The sequence below is a fragment of the Suncus etruscus genome, chromosome 1 (assembly GCF_024139225.1).
Source record: "Suncus etruscus isolate mSunEtr1 chromosome 1, mSunEtr1.pri.cur, whole genome shotgun sequence".
Classification (NCBI taxonomy): Eukaryota; Metazoa; Chordata; class Mammalia; order Eulipotyphla; family Soricidae; genus Suncus; species Suncus etruscus.
In genome coordinates, this window is record NC_064848.1 from 152,355,259 (window position 1) to 152,378,635 (window position 23,377).

The window sequence follows — 23,377 nt, forward strand, 5'->3', positions numbered from 1 at the left end:
TCCATTTGAAACAATCCAGGCAAGGAAAGAGTGGAATGACATATCAAATGACCAATTGAAAGAAACTTTCAACCAAGAGTCCACTACCCAGCAAACCTGTCATTTACATGGAGAGAGTATTAAAAACATTTTTAGACAAAAAAGAACTCGCAATATTCACTCTAACCAAACTGACTTAAAAATCAATTATATAAACTAAATACTCAATAGTAACAGCAACAACCATATACAATAGAATGCTACAACAGCCCTTTCTGTCAATAATTTCCTTAGATATCAATGAACTAAACTCACCCATCAAAAGTCACTGAGAGTAGTAGGTGTGATCAGGAAACAAAACCCAGCCATCTGCTGCCAGCAGGAACACACTTAAAAAGTTCAGGATAGACAAAGGTTCAGAGTAAACAGATGGAAAATAATTATACAAGCTACTAGAAAAGAAACAAAAAAAGCTGGGACAGTCATAATTACATCAGACCAAACTGCATTCAACTTCAAGAAAGTACTCAGAGAAAAAGATGGACACTACTTATTGACCCAACAGACGAAGAAGTACTAATTTCCAACATATATGCACCAAATGAAGAGACCAAATGAAGCAAAATATGTAAGGCTTTTTGCTCACAAACCTAGAGAAACATATAGATGGAAAAATGATAATAGTGGGAAATTTCAACATACCATTATTGCCACTAGATAGATTCATTAGGCAGAACACGAAGTCATAAGAGCCATAAATGAGAAACTAGAAGATCTAGGACTAATAAATTTATCTAGGGCCTTGAATTCTCAAAAAGCTGAATACATTCTTCTCAAGTACACATGGAACCTTCTCTAGGATAGACCACATTTTAGGACACAAGTCTAACTTACATAAAGTCACAAATCTAAGAATTACACTAAGTACCTTATCAGACCACAATGCCACAGAGATAAAGATTATCAAGAGAAGATGTGGAGAAGATCTAACATCTGGAGACTAAATAACATGCTGCTCAGCAGCAACTAGATCAAAGAGGAAATCAAGGAAGAAATAAAGAGATTCCTTGAGACAAACGATAATGAAGAAACAAATTGCCAAAATCTATTGGACACAGCAAAAGCAGTAATTAGGGGAAAACTCTTAGCAATACAGACCTATATTAGTAAAGAAGAAAAAGACAAATCAACAACCTAAAGGGACACTGTAAATATCAGGAAAACCAACAGCAAAGGAACCCAAACATAATCAGAAGAAAAATAATAAAATCCAGAGCAGAAATAAAAAAAACAAACAAACAGAAACAAAGACAATATAAAGAATTGATGAGACCAGGAGCTGTTGTTTGTTTTTGTTTTTATAAATAAATAAGATAAACTGCTGGAAAGACTTACAAGGAAAATAGGAAAAAACCTCAAATAAATCAGATCAGAAATGAAAGGGGAAAGATTACTACAGAACCCCAAGAAATCCAAGATATCATGAGAGCTTATTATGAACAACTGTACTCAGTTAAGCTAGAGAACTTAGCAGACATGGACAGATTTCTGGAAAAATATCATCTCCCAATACTGAATGAGGAGGAAACGCCTACAAAGGTCAATCACAAACAAGAAAATTGAAACAGTAATTAAGAAACTTCCCAAGAATAGAAGTCCAGGACCATCTGGGTTTATGGTTGAATTTAATCAAACATTCAGAGAAGAATCACTACCATTGATCCTAGACTCTCCCTAAACATCAAAAAAACAGGGGTACTCCATAACACCTTCTATGAAACGAATATCATACACATTCCCAAAGCTGACAAAGATACCACCAAGGAAAAAAACTACAGACCTAGCTCACTAATAAAAATTAATATAAATAAATCCTAAGAAAATCTTAGCAAGCTGAATATAACACATCAAAAAATTATATAGCATGATCATGTGGATTTCAATCCAGGAATGCAAAGATGGTTCAATATATGCAAATCAGTCAACATCAAACACCACATTAGTAAAAAGAAGGATAAAGACATTATCATATCAGATCAATGCAGAGAAAGCATTTGACAAAATCCAACACCTATTCATGATGAAAACTCAGCAAAACAAGTGTGGAAGGAACCTTCCTCAAGATAGTAACAGCTCTATAAAAAGCCACAGCCAACATTATTCTTTTTTGGGGGGGCGGGGGGCACACCTGGCAGTGCTCAGGGCTTACTCCTGGCTATCTGCTCAGAAATAGCCCCTGGCAGGCACGGGGGACCATATGGGATGCCAGGATTTGAACCAATGACCTTCTGCATGAAAGGCAAACGCCTTATCTCCATGCTATCTCTCCGGCCCCAGCCAACATTATTCTTAATAGTGAAAAACTGAAAGCATTTCAGGAGGAAAGCTCAGGAGGAACCCCTGAGCGCTGCCGGGTGTGACCCCCCCCCAAAAAAAAAGTTTATGTCATTTAAAATAGTGCCCCAAACTATCAAGTACCTAGGAATCAACTTAACAGGAGAGATGAGAGATCTGTATCACCAAAATATCAAAGCACTTCAGAAAGAAACTGAATAGGACCTAAGGAAATGAAAAAACATTCCATGCTCATGGGTTGGAAGAATCAATATTATCAAAATAACCATCTGGCCGAAAATACTATATAAACTCCATGCAATTCTGATTTAAATTCAGACAAGATTCTTTAAGGACTTAAAACAATTATAAGCTTTTTGTGGAACTATAAAAGACCTCAGATAGCTAAATCAATATGGAAAAAGAAGAAATTGAGAGGCATCTCATTACCTAATTTGAAGCTCTACTAGTAAAACAGCATGGTATTTGAACAAAGATAGATTTTCAGACCAATGGGTCAGAATAGAATATCCAGTGACAAACTCCAAGGCATATGGTCAACTAATCTTTGACAAAGGAGCCGAGAATTTGAAATGAACAGTCTCTTTAACAAATGGTGTTGGAACAATTAGATAACCATGTTTAAGAGATTAAAGATTGATCCATATGTCATACCTTACACAAAAGTCAATTCAAAGTGGATTAAAGACCTTGAAATTAATCCCGAATCCATAAAGTTCATTGAGGAAAACAGACAGAACACTCCAAGACTTAGACCTTAAAGAAGTTTTCAATGATAGAATGCCAATGGCAAGAGCTATAGCATCAAACCTAAATAAATGGGACTACATCAAACTAAAAAGTTTCTGTATAGCAAAAGAGACTTGGGTTAAAATTAGAAGACAGCTAACAGAATGGGAGAAAATTTTTGCACTAAGTGCACATCAAATAAAGGTTTGATATCTAAGATATGCAAAGTAGTCACAAAGGTTAACTCCACAAAACCTAAAAGCCCCACCCAAAAATTGGGAGAGGAAATGAACAGACACTTCTCAGAGAAGACCAACAGATGGCCAATAGACACATTAAAAAAATATTCATCATGACTTGTCCTTAGAGAAATCCAAATCAAGACAATGAGGTATCATCTTATACCAGTGAGAATGACACATATCAAAAATACTGTTTTATAACTGAAACCCAACTATAAACATGTTTGTAATCATGGTGCTTAAATAAAGATATTATTTAAAAACAAATACTGGGAACAATCTCTGTTGGTGGGGATGTGGTGAAAAAGGACCTCTCATCCACTGCTGGTGAGAATGCTGCCTGATCCAACCCCTCTGGGAAGCAGTATGGAGGGTTCTCACTAAACTCAAAAGTGAGTTGCGAGGAGAGGGAGAGGGAGAGAGAGGAAGGGAAGGAGAGATAAATAGATAGATAGATAGATAGATAGAGAGAGAGAGAGAGAGAGAGAGAGAGAGAGAGAGAGAGAGAGAGAGAGAGAGAGAGAGAGCTGCGGATATGTTACCCACTAACCCCTGTTTTGGGTATCTAGTCCCAGAACAGAAAAACTCATTCAAAAGAATTATGCACACTACTTTCATTGCAGCACTCAGTACAATAGCTAAGACTTGGAATCAACCTAGATGTCTAACAACAGACAAGTGGATCATAAAGATGTGGTACTTATATAAAATAGAATACCACATAGCTGTAAGAAAGGATAACATCATGCTATTTTGCAACAACATGGGTGGAACTAGAAAATACTATGTTAAATAAAGTAAGCCAGAAGGCTAAATACAGAATATCGTTTATATGTGGTATTTAGAATAACTGCATGAAGAAACACAATGATCTGCTCACCACTTTACAATTCCTTTCCTATCCTTTCACTCTCTCACCCCTGATGTTATTTCTTCCTATTTAACTATTTTTACCCTCAGTTCTTAACTCCTTAGGAAGCAAAACTTTTCCCCCCACCCCAATCTGCTGCCAACTGGCTCCCAAAGTGAAAGAATATCCTCCTAGCCTACCACATGCCTCAACCTAGGAAGACTGCCGTTACAGCTACTGATTTGCTCTCAGTGGCCCCCACCTCCCTTCATCATGGACTGTTGCTCTCTACCAGATAAGGCTTTTGAGAGACAAGTCTTGGCTTGGAGACATTTCCTGATCCGTGACTGCTGTGAGCTGGTTTTCAGACTCCACAAGACCACATCACAAACTGAAGCTGTGCTCTGAATTTTATCCTTCCCCAGACTATTTCAAAAGACTTAAAGGGAATGTGTCTATTTCCTTTGTATAAGTCTTAAGGTCCATGGGTTATTCTCAAATGTTTAAGAAAAAAAACAACTGTATACATATAAACAAATCTGTATATATGGGTTTCCTGCAGCTTTTCTACAAGTATGGCATATCTAAATAAAGAGCTAGGAAGAAATTAGAGTAACTACAAAAATAGAAAATATATGGCAATTTAAAAATTGTGAAAATGCAAAAGGCAAGCAAGACAAATTTTGAAAGAACAAGAAAGTTTAGTGGCATAACAATGAGCAAGATGATAGCAACTAAAGCTAACATCATTTTTTTTTTTTGCAAGTATGTGGATTACTGTCATTGTGAATGAGAAGCTCTTTGGATGAAAAAATATCAGGGTGCTGTTGCAAAGAGATCAATCTTTTAAAAAAGACACAGAAGGACAAATTTGAAAAAATATGTACAAAAAATAGGAAAAATCATGACCTTTTAAAAGCAAAACAAAGACCATTTTTTTGCAATACATAAAGCAAAATTCAACTTCAAATTCATAGTGGGGGTAGGAATTAATTATTTTTAGAAATATCATTTAGATCAAGCATAGTTAAAACTAAGTAACCCATGGAAAACATGAATAATTCAGCTGATATGGGATAAGCACAGAGTACAAAACAAAGAACATGTACAGAATGCTCTCAAAAACGATAATGTTTTTAACATTTTGGTAGGTCAAAAATATTAAAATGTGACTGATGATATTATAGTCATGGTTTAAAGCCAGCACTTATCTTCTAGATTAGCGCTATTTTGTTGGTTTTGGTTTTTGGGTCACACTTGGTGATACTCAGAACTTACTCCCGGTTTGTGCTCAAGACTCACTCCTAGTGGTGCCTTAGGGGTCATATGCAGTTCTGGGATTAGCTGCATGAAAGTCAAAAGCCTCAACCTTTGGACTTTATCTTCCATCCAGATAACCTAGTACCTGGCCTATTCACACCCCTATTTTGTTTGTACTCTGAAAGTTGGAGTTTTTTCTTTCAAATACAACATTTCTAGAAGCATTTGTCAAGTATTTTCAAGGGGCTGTAAACATAAAGGCTTTGAGATTTCATGAATGAAATAAGCATCAGAGAACAAGTTACTTAAGTATTGTCACTTTTTTTTTTTTTGGTTTTTGGGCCATACCCGTTGACACTCAGGGGTTCCTCTTGGCTCTGCGTTCAGAAATTGCCCCTGGCTCAGGGGACCATATGGGACAATGGGGGATCGAACCAAAGTCTGTCCTAGGTCAGTGGCATGCAAGGCAAATGCCCTACTGCTGCGCCACCGCTCCAGCCCCAGTACTGCCACTCTTATCTGTTTTTAAATCTGACATAAAAATCTGTAATTTGCCCTCTATCCATGGTTACTGTGAATCCTTGTTAGAAAAATGCCTGTTCATATCCACTCTGATTTTTTTTATTTTCCAAGCTACTTGGGAAGTCATGTGTATCTTCAAACTGGGAGCTTTCTTGCTCACTTGTGCTAATTCATGTAAGTACTCAATTTCCAAGATGTTGTAATCCCTTTTAATAATGATTCAGCATTCTTTTGTTGTTGTTGTTATTGTTGTTGTTGTTGTTGGTTTTCTGGGCCACACTCGACAGTGTTCAGGGGTTACTCCTGGCTTTGCGCTCAGGGGTTATTCCTGGCTCTGAACTCAGAAATCACTCTTGCTGGCTCAGGGGACCATGTGGAATGCAGGGGACTGAACCCAGGCCCTTCTCAGGGTGGCCATATGCAAGACAAATGCCCTACCACTATGCTATCATTCCAGCTCCTGTTGTTATTGTTGTTGTAAAATATACCTCTTGATCATTTCCCAAACTGCAGTATATTGACAGCATTGATTTAGAATGTTTCACTGGAGTCTTTTAAGTGCTAAGAGCGTGTGGATATTTCAGGATATAATCACTATACAACAGCTCTGATGATTCTGTTCTATACAATTACACAATTACTGGCAATGGATCCTGGTCTTCCAGGCTCTAGTGAACCATAATATCACAGCCCACTCCACAAGAGGTGATTGAGTGGGGAGTTGGGGAAAGGAAAGGATGACTTCAGCACTGGTTATTGGAACTATTTCTGGACTCCTGACTCTCAGATCTTTAGAAAACATTTTCTTAAAGAAATTATATCCATGATGCAGAATATACTCAGTTAATACTGATGAATACACAGAGAAGCCTGAGATGGGTTAAAATAAGGTTGGAGCTTTCTTCTCAAAGAGATAGTTATCTATTGTGTTTGATTATCCTGATAGGTTCTACCTTCACAGGTTATGACACATCTTGCTGACTCTTGCCTAGGATATTTTATTTGGTGGACTCATTTCAACTTATGGTGCTGGCTGGTGTCAAATGTAGGAATATGGCAAATTGTGGCAATCCATTGTGATGCTTCTGCTCCAATTTGGTAAAGAAAATAATATCCATTAATATATCAGTCCTCATTCAACCAAACAGACAATTCTGGGGGCAAAGCAGCAAAATGAAAGCCGGTCTTGAGTAGCTATGACAGGATAAAAATGAGATCATTGTATCATACATGTCTATACCATGGTATAGATATATGGTACACGGTACAGGAGTTGGATGTCAACCTGATAACAGTATTTAGGGAATTTGAGCACTTTTTTTTTTGTTTGTTTTTGGGCCACATCCGATGGCACTCAGGGGTTACTCCTGGCTCTGTGTTCAGAAATCACTCCTGGCATGCTTGGGGACCATATGGGATGCCAGGAATCAAATTTGAGTCCATCCTGGGTCGGCCACATGCAAGGCAAATGCCCTGCCACTGTGCTATCACTGGGCCCTGATCATGCTTCTTAACTCATTAACTCCTCACAATTACCTTTCAAGAAAATCACTATTAATCTCACTATAAAAATGAGTTATAGAGAGACTGGTTTGGAACCCTAGATTAGGGAACAATGCTGGGGGACTTTGTTAAGTATGCCCTTTGCTAAAATCCTTCCTTTCCCAGCACATACTAATCCTGAATCTGCAATGATGAGGCTGCCAGTAGTTTCTAATAAAGGTCCCAGTGTCTGTTCAAATAAAATACTGAGTGCAATATACTTAAGATGCCAGGGTAATTGGGGGTAAAAGCTCAGGTCAAAACCAGGGCACAGAGATTGTGTAACCTGACATTCTTACCCCCAAATGCTCCAGCAATATAGTATGTCACCATTCCTTTTTGCAAAGGCATACTAAAAAAGGGGAAATTTTATGTCTAGAAACAAGCTCTTATCTATTAGGGATAAGAATCCATACATTTTACAATACAGAGGTGCCTCCCACCCTGAACATGTGTCATGTGGACCCAACTTAAGACTCCATGTGATCAGACAGTAACCATCCAATTCTGAGACCTAGACCCCAGATATAGAATCGATACAGTTCCCTGCAACAGCACCAGGAACCAGACTCCCCCTGGGAAATTCCTAATACAGCTCTAGCAGCAACTTGCGCTAGTTTTGATATGACATCTTGACAAAGAAGAAACAGCAATAACCTGATCTAAGAGCAGGTTGCCTAACAGTAAGAAATCAGAAGAGGCAAAAGCCGGCTCCCTGTGTGTGACACCAGGCAGGGAAAATCCACGAAAGTACACCGGCCAGTGGGGCCCAACTGTGAAAAACTGTGAGTGTGACCTGTCTATGTCTGTCTACTGTCCTCTTGCGTGAAACTCTTGCTAGTGGGGCAAAAAGAGGCTCCAGAAACCTCGCTCGCCCAGACGCCATTTTCAGGGAGGGACTACAGAGCATGAAAACCGGCTAAGCTTTGCAAAAGCTGGCTCCCTGTGTGTGACACCAGGTGGGGAAAATCCACGAAAGTACACCGGCCCAGTGGGGCCCAACTGTGAAAAACTGTGAGTGTGACCTGTCTATGTCTGTCTACTGTCCTCTTGCGTGAAACTCTTGCAAGTGGGGCAAAAAGAGGCTCCAGAAACCTCGCTCGCCCAGATGCCATTTTCAGGGAGGGACTACAGAGCATGAAAACCGGCTAAGCTTTGCAAAAGCCGGCTCCCTGTGTGTGACACCAGGTGGGGAAAATCCACGAAAGTACACCGGCCCAGTGGGGCCCAACTGTGAAAAACTGTGAATGTGACCTGTCTATGTCTGTCTACTGTCCTCTTGCGTGAAACTCTTGCGAGTGGGGCAAAAAGAGGCTCCAGCAGAGCACGGCTGCTCCGCTTCGCTACGGGGCCGTGCACTCTTTCTAAGGAAAGAACTCCATTGCAACAAGAAGGAAAAATCACACTAAGAACGGCGCTATATCACAGAAGCAAACATTTCTCTCCGGACTGTCTTCTCTGTTGCATGCTCGGGCCTAAGATTTGACCCAGTGTGAGGCTTCATCCACGGAGGACTCCCCTCCCTTAGAGGCAAGTCAGCCCATCCAGAAAGGGAGGAGCCAGAGGAGTGTGCTGCCTGCATCATATAGACAATGAATACCACCACAACGCGTAGAAAAACCCACAATACAAGTGTGACAATGGGGAAACAACGCAGGCCAGCATCAGACATAGAGAATGAAGATGACAATTCTGAGGACCGATAATGACCAACCAACTAATCAACCTCTCAGATAAGGACTTTAGACTAGCAATATGGAAGATGCTCAACGGACTCCAAGAAACCATGGATCGAGTTGAACAGAACACTAATAAGAACCAAGAAAATATGAAGACAGAAATCACAAAACTCCAAACTGAAATAACATGTCAACTAACAGGACTGAAAAAGTCAGGAAACGAAGTGAATGACAAAATGGATAAGCTCTGGAACAGGGTATCAGAAGCTGAGAATAGACTTGGTGCTGTGGAAGATGAGATACATAACAATTCCATACAGCAGGAGAGATTGGACAAAAAACTTAAAGCAAATGAGCAGACAATGGAAAAATTAGTCAAAGAATGGGAACAGATGAAAATAGAAGTCTATGATAAGATCAACACAAACAACTTAAGAATCATTGGAGTCCCAGAGACCCAGGAAGAAAATTTCCAGGAAGAATCAATGGTCAAGAACATCATGAAAGAGAAACTTCCAGAGCTAAAGAATATATGTGATCAAATCCTGCATGCCCGAAGAGTACCAACCAAAAGAGACCCCAGAAAAACCACCCCAAGACACATCCTAGTCACAATGACAAATCCCACAGATAGAGACAGAATTCTGAAAACAGCAAGATCAAAAGGGGAAATCACGTTCAAGCAAGCTTCCCTGAGATTTACAGCAGACCTGTCACCAGAAACACTCAATGCCAGAAAGCAGTGGTGGGATATTGTGACAAGACTGAATGAAATGAATGCTTCACCCAGAATACTATACCCAGCAAAACTCACTTTCCAGTTTGACGGAAGAATACATGGCTTCACAGACAAAAAACAGCTCAGAAACTTCAAAGACACAAAACCAGTCTTAAGAGAAAAACTGAAAGACCTAATTTAAGACAAGACTACCCAAAAGACACACCAAATTTTGAAATAAAGATGGCGTTAAATCCCAGGACAATTCTTTCTCTCAACGTCAATGGACTAAATGCACCAGTAAAGAGACACAGAGTGGCTAAATGGATCAAAAAACTCAATCCAACCTTCTGCTGCCTACAAGAAACGCACCTGAATAGTCAGAACAAACATAGACTCAAAATAAAAGGCTGGAGAAAAATTATCCAAGCAAACAACACCCATAAAAAAGCTGGAGTGGCCATACTAATATCAGATAATGCAAACTTTATACTCAGGAAGGTTGTAAGGGACAAAGATGGACATTTTATATTAATCAAGGGGTACGTAGAGCAGGAAGAATTCACTCTCCTAAACATATATGCACCGAATGAGGGGCCAGCAAAATATTTAATACAACTGTTGACAAATCTGAAAAATAAAATCAACAACAACACAATAATTGTGGGGGACCGTAACACGGCTTTGTCAACACTGGATAGGTCAACCAGACTGAAACCCAACAAGAATATACTAGACCTGAGGAGAGAAATAGAAGAAAGAGGCCTAGTGGATATATATAGGACACTCCATCCCCAGAAACCTGGATACACATTCTTCTCCAATGTACATGGGACATTCTCCAGGATAGACTACATGCTGGCACATAAAACATACCTCCATAAGATCAAGAGAATAGAAATTTTGCAGACTACCTTCGCTGACCACAAGGCTCTGAAATTATTTGGAACTCCAAAGGGACTCAGAAGAAACACTTTAACACCTGGAAGTTAAACAGCCTCATGCTCAATAACCAGTGGGTCCGAGATGAAATCAAGGAGGAAATCAAAAGGTTCCTGGAAACAAATGACAATAAAGACACAAACTATCAGAACTTATGGGACACAGCAAAAGCAGTACTGAGAGGAAAATTTATAGCTTTGCAAGCACACATCAGGAAGGAAGAAGGAGCTTACCTGAGTAGCTTAATGACACAGCTAATAGAACTAGAAAATACTCAACAAAAGGACCCAAGAATAGGAAGACAGAAGGAAATAAAGCTGAGAGCAGAAATCAATGAAGTGGAAACTCAAAAAACAATCCGAAAGATCAACGAAAGCAGAAGTTGGTTCTTTGAAAAAATAAACAAGATTGATAGACCACTGGCAAACCTAACAAAGAAAGAGAGAGAGAGAAACTTGATAACTCGTATCAGGAATGAAAAAGGAGAGATCACTACTGATATGACAGAGATTCAAAGGGTAATCAGAAACTACTTTGAAAAACTCTATGCCACTAAAAATGAGAACCTGGAAGAAATGGATAAATTCTTGGACTCTTATAATCTTCCACGGTTGAAGGAAGAGGATGTAGCATATCTAAACACCCCCATCACCATTGATGAAATTAAAACAGTAATCAAATGTCTGCCGAAAAACAAAAGCCCAGGTCCAGATGGATTCACTAATGAATTCTATCAAACTTTCCAAGAGGAACTACTGCCAATCTTGGCAAGACTCTTTCATGAAATTGAACAAACAGAAACACTTCCAAATAGCTTTTATGAAGCCAACATCACCTTGATACCTAAACCAGACAGAGACGCTACCAAAAAAGAAAATTACAGACCAATATCACTGATGAATGCAGATGCAAAGATCCTCAACAAAATCCTGGCAAATAGGATTCAATGCCTCGTTAAAAAGATCATCCACTACGATCAAGTAGGTTTCATCCCAGGAATGCAAGGCTGGTTTAACATCCGTAAATCTATCAACATAATACACAACATCAATAACAAGAAAAATAAAAACCACATGATCATATCAATAGATGCAGAGAAAGCATTTGATAAGGTCCAACACCCATTCTTGATCAAAACTCTCAGCAAGATGGGAATGGAGGGAACCTTTCTCAATATAGTGAAGGCCATCTACCACAAGCCAGTGGCAAATATTATCCTCAATGGAGAAAAACTGAAAGCCTTCCCTCTAAATTCTGGCACAAGACAAGGCTGTCCTCTCTCACCACTCCTATTCAACATAGCACTGGAAGTACTTGCTATAGCGATTAGGCAAGAAAAGGATATCAAGGGAATCCAGATAGGAAAGGAAGAAGTCAAGCTTTCACTGTTTGCAGATGACATGATACTCTACTTAGAAAACCCTAAAGACTCTATCAAAAAGCTTCTAGAAACAATAGACTCATATAGCAAGGTGGCAGGCTACAAAATTAACACACAAAAATCAATGGCCTTTCTATACACCAATAGTAATAAGGATGAAATGGACATTAAGAAAACAACCCCATTCACAATAGTGCCACACAAACTCAAATATCTGGGAATCAACTTGACTAAATATGTGAAGGACCTATACAAAGAAAACTATAAAACTCTGCTCCAAGAAATAAGAGAGGACACACGGAAATGGAAACGCATACCCTGCTCATGGATTGGCAGGATTAACATAATCAAAATGGCAATACTCCCCAAGGCATTATACAGATTTAATGCCATCCCTCTAAAGATACCCATGACATTCTTCAAAGAAGTGGATCAGACACTTTTGAAATTCATTTGGAACAATAAACACCCTCGAATAGCTAAAGCAATCATTGGGAAAAAGAATATGGGAGGAATTACTTTCCCCAACTTTAAACTTTACTACAAAGCAACAGTTATCAAAACAGCATGGTATTGGAATAAGGATAGGTCCTCAGATCAGTGGAATAGGCTTGAATACTCAGAAAAAGTTCCCCAGACATACAACCACCTAATTTTTGATAAAGGAGCAGGAAATCCTAAATGGAGCACGGAAAGCCTCTTCAACAAGTGGTGTTGGCACAATTGGATAGCCACTTGCAAAAAATTGAACTTAGACCCCCAGCTAACATCATGTACGAAGGTAAAATCCAAATGGATTAAAGACCTCGATATCAGCCCCAAAACCATAAGTTATGTGGAATAGCACATAGGCAAAACACTCCAGGACATTACAGGCATCTTCAAGGAGGAAACTGCACTCTCCAAGCAAGTGAAAGCAGAGATTAACAGATGGGAATATATTAAGCTGAGAAGCTCTGCACCTCAAAGGAAATAGTGCCCAGGATACAAGAGCCACGCACTGAGTGGGAGAAACTATTCACCCAATACCCATCAGATAAGGGGCTAATCTCCAAAATATACAAGGCACTGACAGAACTTTACAAGAAAAAAACATCTAACCCCATCAAAAAATGGGGAGAAGAAATGAACAGACACTTTGACAAAGAAGAAATACACATGGCCAAAAGACACATGAAAAAATGTTCCACATCACTAATCATCAGGGAGATGCAAATCAAAACAACGATGAGATACCACCTCACACCCCAGAGAATGGCACACATCACAAAGAATGAGAATAAACAGTGTTGGCGGGGATGTGGAGAGAAAGGAACTCTTATCCTCTGCTGGTGGGAATGCCGTTCAACCTTTATGGAAAGCGATATGGAGATTCCTCCAAAAACTGGAAATCGAGCTCCCATACGATCCAGCTATACCACTCCTAGGAATATACCCTAGGAACACAAAAATACAATACAAAAACCCCTTCCTTACACCTATATTCATTGCAGCACTATTTACCATAGCAAGACTCTGGAAACAACCAAGATGCCCTTCAACAGACGAATGGCTAAAGAAACTGTGGTACATATACACAATGGAATATTATGCAGCTGTCAGGAGAGATGAAGTCATGAAATTTTCCTATACATGGATGTACACGGAATCTATTATGCTGAGTGAAATAAGTCAGAGAGAGAGAGAAAAACGCAGAATGGTCTCACTCATCTATGGGTTTTAAGAAAATTGAAAGACACCCTTGTAATAATAATTTTCAGACACAAAAGAGAAAAGAGCTGGAAGTTCCAGCTCACCTCAGGAATCTCACCACAAAGAGTGATGAGCTTAGTTAGGGAAATAACTACATTTTGAACTGTCCTAATAATGAGAATGTATGAGGAAAATGGAGAGCCTGTCTAGAGTACAGGTGGGGGTCGGGTGGGGCGAAGGGAGACTTGGGACATTGGTGATGGGAATGTTGCACTGGTGATGGGTGGTGTTCTTTACATGACTGAAACCCAAACACAATCATGTATGTAATTAAGGTGTTTAAATAAATTAAAAAAAAAAAGAAATAAAGGTTCTGGAGCATTACAGGAAGCTCTGGAAAGGTCTCAAGGTAAAAAAAAAAAAAAAGAAATCAGAAGACACGTCACCCTTTGATCTGTGCAAAAACCAAGACTGACTTTGACAGCCAAACCTGGGCAGTACTTACCCTGGGACCAATAAAAAAAGACCCTAGCCTAGTCTTCAGCCTGGGATCTGTATAGAAACCAAGAGCTCCAATCCCAGAGGTCTGACTTTAAAACTGAGATGGAACAAAACTTCTAGAAACATAATGAAAAAACTCTATCCCAGGCTTCATCCTAGGATCTGTGCAAAAACCAAGACCACCATTTATAAAAGACTGATTACAACAACCGTGAAGAAACAAAAATTCTATAACTGTAAAGAAATACTCTATCCTAGGCTTCGTCCTATGACCTGTGTGAACACCAAAATCTCTAGTTAGAGAGGCCTGATTTTATCATCATAACTGAGCGGAAAGTTGCCTGGCACCATAAAAAGACCATGGGGTATGAAAATGAATGTGTATGAAGCCTGTAGTTGGTCTCATGACAGTATGCTTCAAAGGCAAAGAAACCTGGTATCTCTTAGGCCAAGAAAATTTCCTTTCTAATTTCCCCAATACTTCTTTTTGCATAGACACAGTAGCATTCTGGAGGGTAAAGAAGGGAAATATGGGATGCATGCCAGGAACAGGGGTGGAGGGAGGACAACATTGGTTTTGGGAATGCCCCTTATTCATTGTCACTATGTACCTTAAATATTACTTTGAAAGATTTGTAATTTACTTTGGCCATAATAAAAATAAAAAAAAAGATGTCAGGGTTGCTCCTTTATGTAAATGAAAACAAGCATTATATTGAATGATCTGAATTTTATCATTTATATAGGTTAAGATCACAAAGCAATCATCACAAATTGACTTATTCACTTACTTTCTTATAATTCCATTTGTCATTTTTTTATGTTTTCCTGAAGCAAGCAATAGGAAATGTATTTGTGATCTACCTGCCAAGAGGGCAAGTTAGGGGTTTGGGAGGGAATCTGAGCACACTGGTGGTGGGATTAATATATTGGAGCATTGCATGCCTAGCACAACTCTATTCTGAACAACCTTGTACATCACAGTGTCTTAATAAAAATAAGTATATTAAAATATAGGAACATGGTAACAAGGAAGCACTGGCTTTGCACTAGCCTCTGCTATCAGGGCTCAAGAAAAGAGGTTGGTGGGGACTAAACTGATGGGAAATCAGAAATGGCTCTCAGAAATGGACATTAGCACTTAATCAGATTAATAATATATGGAGGTGATAATTCTAAGAGCTCATGACCATGCTTTGCAGACTCAATAAGTAGGAGAGGGGTGGTAGTGGTGGTGGTGGCAGTGGCGTGTGTGTGTGTGTGTGTGTGTGTGTGTGTGTGTGTGTGTGTGTGTGTGCATGTGTGTGTGTGTGTGACATCAGACAAAAAGTAGATTCTAATACTTTGGTTTTTGTTTTTCTGACATAAAAGTAGTTAACTTCTGAGAGAAATTTGATTCACCTTGTTAAGACTCTGCAGACAGTTTCCTCTGGTTGATTGTTGAGAAGTCCTATGATTTCACTTAGAATTTAATTTAGCAAGAAACAAGCAATGAACAAAGTGAAAACTGTCTTAATTCACACTTTTTGTTCAAAAGCAGGTTTAACAATCAATATAAGGACACTGGCAGGGTGACTGAATCCACAGGGGTTTTCAAGCTTCACTCAGCACATGAGGAAAATAATCTCCCTTCTTGAATTCTAATAGCTCCACCTTATATTGTCTAATATTTCTAAAAGAGCTTGAAAACATTTTATTCAGTATTATGGATTACAGCAAGAGATGAGATAGGCAAATGATTAAATAGGATATGCGTACTGCAATTCACAAGAGAATCAAAGGCCATTTCAAACATGTAAATAAAAAATATTTAAGACCAGAACTCAAAATATGTATACTAGGATAACAATAGTGAAAAGTCATGATGGAGTGGTAAAATAACATGAGCCCCATGACAGGTTTACGGTACAATACTTATTAAAGTGAAAATTAAAAAAAGATGCATTATTTAAAAATAAATCAATGAATATCTCATGAAGAACCATAATTAAAATGTATTTGAATCAATGAATGTCAATAAATAGCTCATGAAGAACCATAATTAAAATGTGTTGGAAACATCACAATATACTAAATATGACACATATGTACATGTATGTATAATAGAGATATTAGAAAAAACTTGGCAGTACAAATTGTCTTCATATTTCTGTTTATGTACTAAAAAAGACTGGTGTGTTGTATAAGCATGGGTCTCTAATGAAATAAATATCTGGATTCTGAATGAACATCTAAATTATTTTCCTTTAAATATTTTGTATGTGAAGCAAGATAATGAAAAAATGTCTTTTAATAAAATATGGTGGAAAGCTCAGAAAATAAAAGTCTAGAAACAAAAAATATGTACTGTTGTTCAATGACCTAGAAATCTACCAATTATTGATTGAGATCTGATCTTATATACTTTCTACTCATTTCTATTTATTCATCTAAATGCATACCTACTGAGCAGATTGAGCATCAGATTAATATCCTACTTTATTGTTTTCACAGTACCTAACATCCCTTCAAATATTTTTTCCATGTCCTTATCTATTTCAGAGACATAATCTTTAATAATTGGCTGAAGATTCTATAATTTATTTGTTGTACTCTTCCCTATTGCAAATAATGCTGGATACATGTATCTAATATATCTAATAATCTATCCTTATACAAAAATCTAGTTATAGCTGATTATTTTTAAAGCCCTTATTAAAAAAACATTTGTAAATTTACTAAGGTCTATTTAAATGAAAGTAAAATTTATTCAATTTCAGTACACAACTAATGAGTATTGACAAATATATAGAGATTGGTAACTACTATCATATTGGGGGGCAGAGACAACTCAGTATTTCTCTTTCAATGTTGAGTGCTTGGCATTTATAATAAGAAAACTGTGGGGAGAGAGATTTACTTCCTCATTTACCCCACCAATCTCAATACAAGTCATTAAGAAATATATAACATGCATAAACATATGCATACATGTATATGTTAGGTTTAAGTCTTTTATATACACATGCATATGAATGTCACACACATTACACATTCATATACACAGATACACTAAGGAATGTTTTAGAAAACATGCTCTCTTGCACCATGTACTTTCTTTTCCTTACTTCATCTCAACCTATTAGTTCTAAATCCTATTAGGTTGACACCTTCAAATTTATGTTATAAAATGACTCTTCTGATAAATTTACAGGTAAAATTATTATACATGTTCCTGTGGAAGCAGTCAAGAGCTTAATATAATCTTACCAGTACTTTTATTCATAGCTTTTATTATCTATAGCCTTTATTAAGTATGATTTCCCCATCAAGATTAGCCTTGATGTCCTGTCTTGTGATGATTTCACATGCACAGGCAAGTGAAAGGTAGATGCAAGGCAGATCACAATGCAGATGATTTCACATGCCCATGTATTCAATCCCTCCTCAGTACCCTCTCCACATACACAAAACACCCACCCTCCTGCTCAAACTCAGATTCAGTGGAGAGAGAGAAATCAGGTGTAGCCAAATGAACTAAGAGCTAAGGTTTTGGCAAGAAACATCTTTGACGACAACTCAGGGTATTAAGCTTTGAAAAAAATAAGACTTCTGGGCATGTCTTTTCTTCCTTAGGAAGATGTTTGGTAAGCTGAAGTGTGATCATTGTTTGATCAAATGTGTTCAGTGTGATCATTCACTACAGCTCTAAACAACTGCATCTTTTTTCATTGCACATGTGAGAATGGAGATGAGGCTGTTCCAGAAGTTCTATTACCAAGGGAGGTCACTGTTTATATGTCTACACTGCCTCTGGTGTCTCTCTCAGACACCACCACCTGACTGTCCTCTAGACACAAATGTCATTATTCCAAGGAAGCTCAGAGTTCTCATATATGATGCAGGGCAAGATGTAATACACTTTTCCTGTTCTTGGTACTATTATAGTTTCTAATTTTTTTATCCAATCATCCATCTATTCAAGTCATCCATCCACAGGAGTTTGCCAATTCAGAACTAACCTGTTCTGTGTTTTCTGTCTAAGACATGGCTGAGCACAGTAGGAACCAAACAAATTAGAAAACTGAGAGAACTTTCAGTGCCGCCTGCATGTCCCTGCACTCATGAGCTGCCTCTATTTTCTCAATAATCAGGTGCTTTGGTCCAGAAATCACCCCTCCTATCTGACAGATTTCACAATATACAACTTGTGCCATCTTTTTTACTCTCTCAACTTCCTCCTTTAACTTCTAATTTCTTCATTCACCCCCTCTTCACATTTCAAACCCTTTCCCATAGCTCTTGAGAATTTATCTTAGAGGGTTCCTCATGTCCACTTCTCATTTCCTTATCTTACAACAGGAAATAACCTTCTGAAAGAACTTAAAAACATTTTATTTTTTGCATTAGTAAAACCATCTCTTGGGACCAACTCAATATATTTCATTAAGCTAGATGTCAGGGAGACCTATATTACATTTCTGCTCTTAAGACTAGATAATGCTAAGTGATTCAATTTAGTCTGAGCTGTGATTAGAAGGGGGGTTGGTCTTGCTGATTTGAGGTGATTTTGTGTCTCACTACCAAGCTCTCTTCTTGAACTCTGGAACAACCCAAAGAAAAGAACCACATGAACTTTCTGAGATGAGATTAGCTCCCCTGAAGTAAAGCACTCACCTAACCAAGACTGGGATCTTGGGCATCTTCTTGGAAACTTTAAAAAAACTTGTGTCCCCTTTGTTGTCAGTGAAGTACACACCAGCCACACTGGTCACCAGATTGCCAGGAAATGTGAACAGAACCCTTTCGTCATCGCCCTGGTTGGCCCAGTCCCATGCTTGGCCTCCCATGAGCAAGCCACCGCCACGTTTCATAAACTGGACCAATTTCTCAGTCATGGTTTCATTGTAGGCATCGATGCAGTAAACTCCAAGTGAGTCATTCACTTCGGACTCAATCTTTGCCTCCAAGCCAGAGCCTTCGAGAATTTTTGCCAGGGGTGCCAAGGAAGGGTGCACACCAATCGGAGATCCAGGGGATGAGCAGAGCCAACCCACAGCATTGAGAAGAAAGGGCGTGAGTTGTGCCTCCACCAGGTAGTCCTCGTGGGACACCACCACCAGGCGGCCCCGGCCATAGGAGGAGGCGGCGATGAGCACCTGGCCCATGTCGTTTACCATCACTGGGAAGGCGGCCTCACCAATAAGTAGCAGTTCACTTGGGGTGGCATCCTCAGGGACATCCCAACTGGTCACTCCATTCATCAGGGCTTCAAAGGCTGCAGAGGGAGTGGCCATGGCTGGATCGGCTTCTACAAAGAGTAAAGTAAAGTCTTAGTCTAGTGATGAGGAAACAAACGAGCCAAGAAGTTCACTCATCCACTGGCTGGAATAATTGGTGACTGTCTATAGACGAGACTGACATGACTCCAGCACTCATCAGGGGTGTTAATATTGCCAATCTAATCAATGGTGCCTCGCCCTCCAAACCCCTTATTGTTAAAGTAAATGAGATTCTCTGTCATCTAAGGAAGACAAGCAACCTGAAAGATGAGGGCTGATGAGGGTCACCAAGAGATATTAGTTCTCACCTTGGATATGACCTTATTGGAAAGAGGGTCTTGCATATAAATTAAGTTAAAATGAGTTCAGACTAGAGTTGGGTTATAAGAGGTATGGTATATTGTATAAAAGAATACAGATTTTAGTTATTTTTTGTTTTTAATCTGAGAACTGTGACTTATAATACTATTATAACATCAATTTGTCAACAAGATATTGCTACACCAGACCCATCAATAGGGTCAGAGAACCTAACCATTTCCTCTAGGGTCTTTGTCATTCCCCACATGTACACACTGAAAACTCAGTTCTATTGGCAGAGTCAGGGCCAGAGTTTGTTAATATTGGTCACTTTTCATTTCTTTTCTCTTTTTTTTTGGGGGGGGAGGGGTTGGGCCACACCCTGTGATGCTCAGGGGTTAATCCTAGCTATGTGCCCAGAAATCACTCATGGCTTGGGAAACCATATGGGATGCCGAGGACTGAACCCAGATCTGTCCTGGGTCAGCCGTGTGCAAGGCAAAGGTCCTACCACTGCGCTATGCTCTTGCCTCCCTGTTCATTTCTTACTATGTTTCTTTATACTTCACATATGAGTGTGATAATTTGGCATTTTCCTTCTTCTGTTGATTCACTTTGCTTGGCATGATATTTTCCATTACTATTCAAATTGTAGCAAAATGTAGGATTTCCTATTTCCTGAGTAATATTCTATTATGTAAATAAACTAAAAGAACTCAAGTGTTCTTGTGTATTTGGGTGATTTCAGTAGTTCAATGAATACAGAAGTGTAAATATCTGTTAATGTTAAAAGATGCTTTTGTACTCCTGTAATATGTGCTGAAAACAGATTTTAGTTTTATGGAATACCTTAAGTCAGGGAAAGAAAAGTTTCCCATCTCTTCCTCCCGGGATTGATTTGACTTTTTGAGGGAGTTTCATTATTTCATGGTCCATGTCTCTAGAGAATGACATGGAGGTTTTTAGGTAAGCTGTATTTAATCTACAGTGTTTTGAGTGGGATGGTCATTTTAACAATGTTCATCCAAGTCACAAACAAGAAGCATGTTTCTATTTTCTTGTCTGTTTCTTTTAAAAATGATTTAATTTTGGGGCCGAAGCGATAGCTCAGCTGTAGGGCGTTTGTCTTGCACGTGGCTGCTCAGGACAAAACTGGGTTTGATCCCTGGCATCCCATATGGTCCCCAAGCTAGGAGTGATTTCTGAGCCCATAGCCAGGAGTAACCCCTGAGTATCACCAGGTGTGGCCCCAAAACAAAACAAAACAAAACAAATCAAAAAAGAAACAAAAAATAAATATTTAAATTTTTTGTGTAAATTTTTCACTTTTTTCTTTATTCTCAGGCATGTGATCTTTTTGGGTGCAATTGTGAAGGCATTATAAAAATTATTTGTTCTGAGGTCAGAACGATGGCGCAGTGGTAGGTATTTTCCTTGCACGCGACTGATATAGGACGGACCATGGTTCAATCCCTCGGGCGTTCCATCTGAACCTCCAAGCCAGGAGTGATTTCTGAGTGCAAAGCCAGAAGTAACCCCTGAGCAACACAGGTGTGGTCCCCCCAAAATAACGAAAAAAATTTTTGTTTTACCTGACTACTTGTATATAGAAATGCAATGAATTTCTGCATATTGATTCTGTAGCCTGCCACTTTATGTACAGATGTATTATTTCTAGTTTTTTTTTCCTGGTGAATTTTTAGTGTTTTTTTACAAATATGTCATGTGCAAATAGAGATATAGAGATAACTTGCTTTTTTTTTTTTATTTTGGATCACGTAATATCTTTCTTGCCTAATTACTATGGCAAGGACTTTCAAATCTGCTAAATAAGCATGAGAGTCAATATCTTTGCTTTGATCCTGATTTCAGAAGAAAAGTTTTCAGTTTTTCATCTCTGAGTATGATGTTAACAATGGGTTTGTGATACATGGCTTTACTATCTTGTGGTAAGTTTCATCTATGACCATTCTGTTGAGGTTTTTATCACAACTGGGTGTTGGATCTTGTGGCTTTGTTTCTACTGATTTAATTGCATAATTTTTTATCTCTCCTTTATTAATGTAGCATGCCACATGAATTGACTTGCATATAGTGAACTATTCTTGCATCCTTTGGTTAAATCCCACTTGACAATGGTAAAAGTGATGTCCAATACATTACTGAATCTTATTCACTAAAATTTTGTTGAGGATTTCTGAAACTGCATTCAATAGGGATATTGGTCTCCAATTTTCCTTTTTAATGATGTCTCATTCTGTTTTAGGAATTAGAGTAATGCTGGCCTTGTTGAAACTATTTGGGAGAATTCCTACTTTAACTTTCTGGAAAAGATCCTGAATATGTTAGGAAAAAGATCTACTTTAAAGATTTGGAATCTTTCTTGCTACTCCTGGTGCTCAGGACTCTTTTGGGTGTCTAGTCATTTATTTTGGAGGAGAATTTTGATTATTGTTCCAATTTTTGTGTTAGTAATTGATGTGTTCAGAGGTTTGCTTCCTTCAATAGGAAATTTTAGGAGTCAAAATATTTCATTTTCTTCTAAGTTCAACAATTCTGTGGCATAAAGTTAAGTATTCTTGTATAATCATTTGCATTTCTGTATTACCTGTAACAACTCTACAAGGGAGAACATTCTGAGAAAGTCAAGGCAGGGAAAATGCATTCCTGGGTCTTACTGGCAAATATCAGGCACTAAGGAAGAAGCAGGAAAGAACCAACCTTTCCAACACTGAGACTGAGAGAACATTTGCTCTCATCTCAGCAATTTGTTACAATAGCTGGAAACTCAAACTCAAATGCTATTCTTTAAATCCGTTCCTTCCCATTCAGCTCTCATCTTATACAACCCAGAGCAGGGAAGGCAGAGATTCAGTCTGACGAGCAGGGGCCTCAAAATGGTTCCTTGACTACAGTCAGGGGCTGAGTTGTGGAAGCACAGCTCCTCTGAGACTCACATCCAGGATCCCAAGAAGCAGAAGGTGACAAGTTAGGAAATGGCAGCAGATTTGACTCTGAGGAGACACAGGGGTTTGGAGTGGAGGAAGGTATGTTTATGTGTTTGTGGATTTTTTTCCCCACTCTATACCTCTACCATGAGCTACCCTATAGAAAGCTGTGAGATCTGACATCCCCTCTATGTGCTCTCCTGAAGCAGTCTCCATATTGACAGACATGTTTGCCTACTCAGGACACACTGGGTCATCCCTACAAATTCTTTTAGATTCCTGAGTCTTTCATCATGCTGAGTAACTTGAACACTAAAGATCCAGCTAGTATCCCTCAACCTCCTTACTTTTTTTACCTCCTTACTTTTACCTCAACCTTCTCACCACCTCTGAAAATGCAGATTTCCCTGAAGTTTTCCTCTAGGATCCACAGTTCCTTTCCATTTTCCTTGCTAGAAACTGCATCTGCACTCAGG

General features: G+C 38.7%; 1 protein-coding gene across 3 annotated transcripts in view; it reads right to left on the bottom strand.

The window, feature by feature from the left end:
- Positions 1-23,377, bottom strand: part of TCAF1 (TRPM8 channel associated factor 1) — a 68,068-nt gene that overhangs the window by 23,760 nt on the left and 20,931 nt on the right. For all 3 annotated transcript variants that reach the window (XM_049774311.1, XM_049774310.1, XM_049774312.1), the window contains exon 2: positions 19,049-19,682. In XM_049774311.1, the coding sequence (XP_049630268.1) occupies positions 19,049-19,668 (620 nt within the window). In that variant the 5' untranslated portion in view covers positions 19,669-19,682. The remainder of the gene's footprint in view (positions 1-19,048; positions 19,683-23,377) is intronic.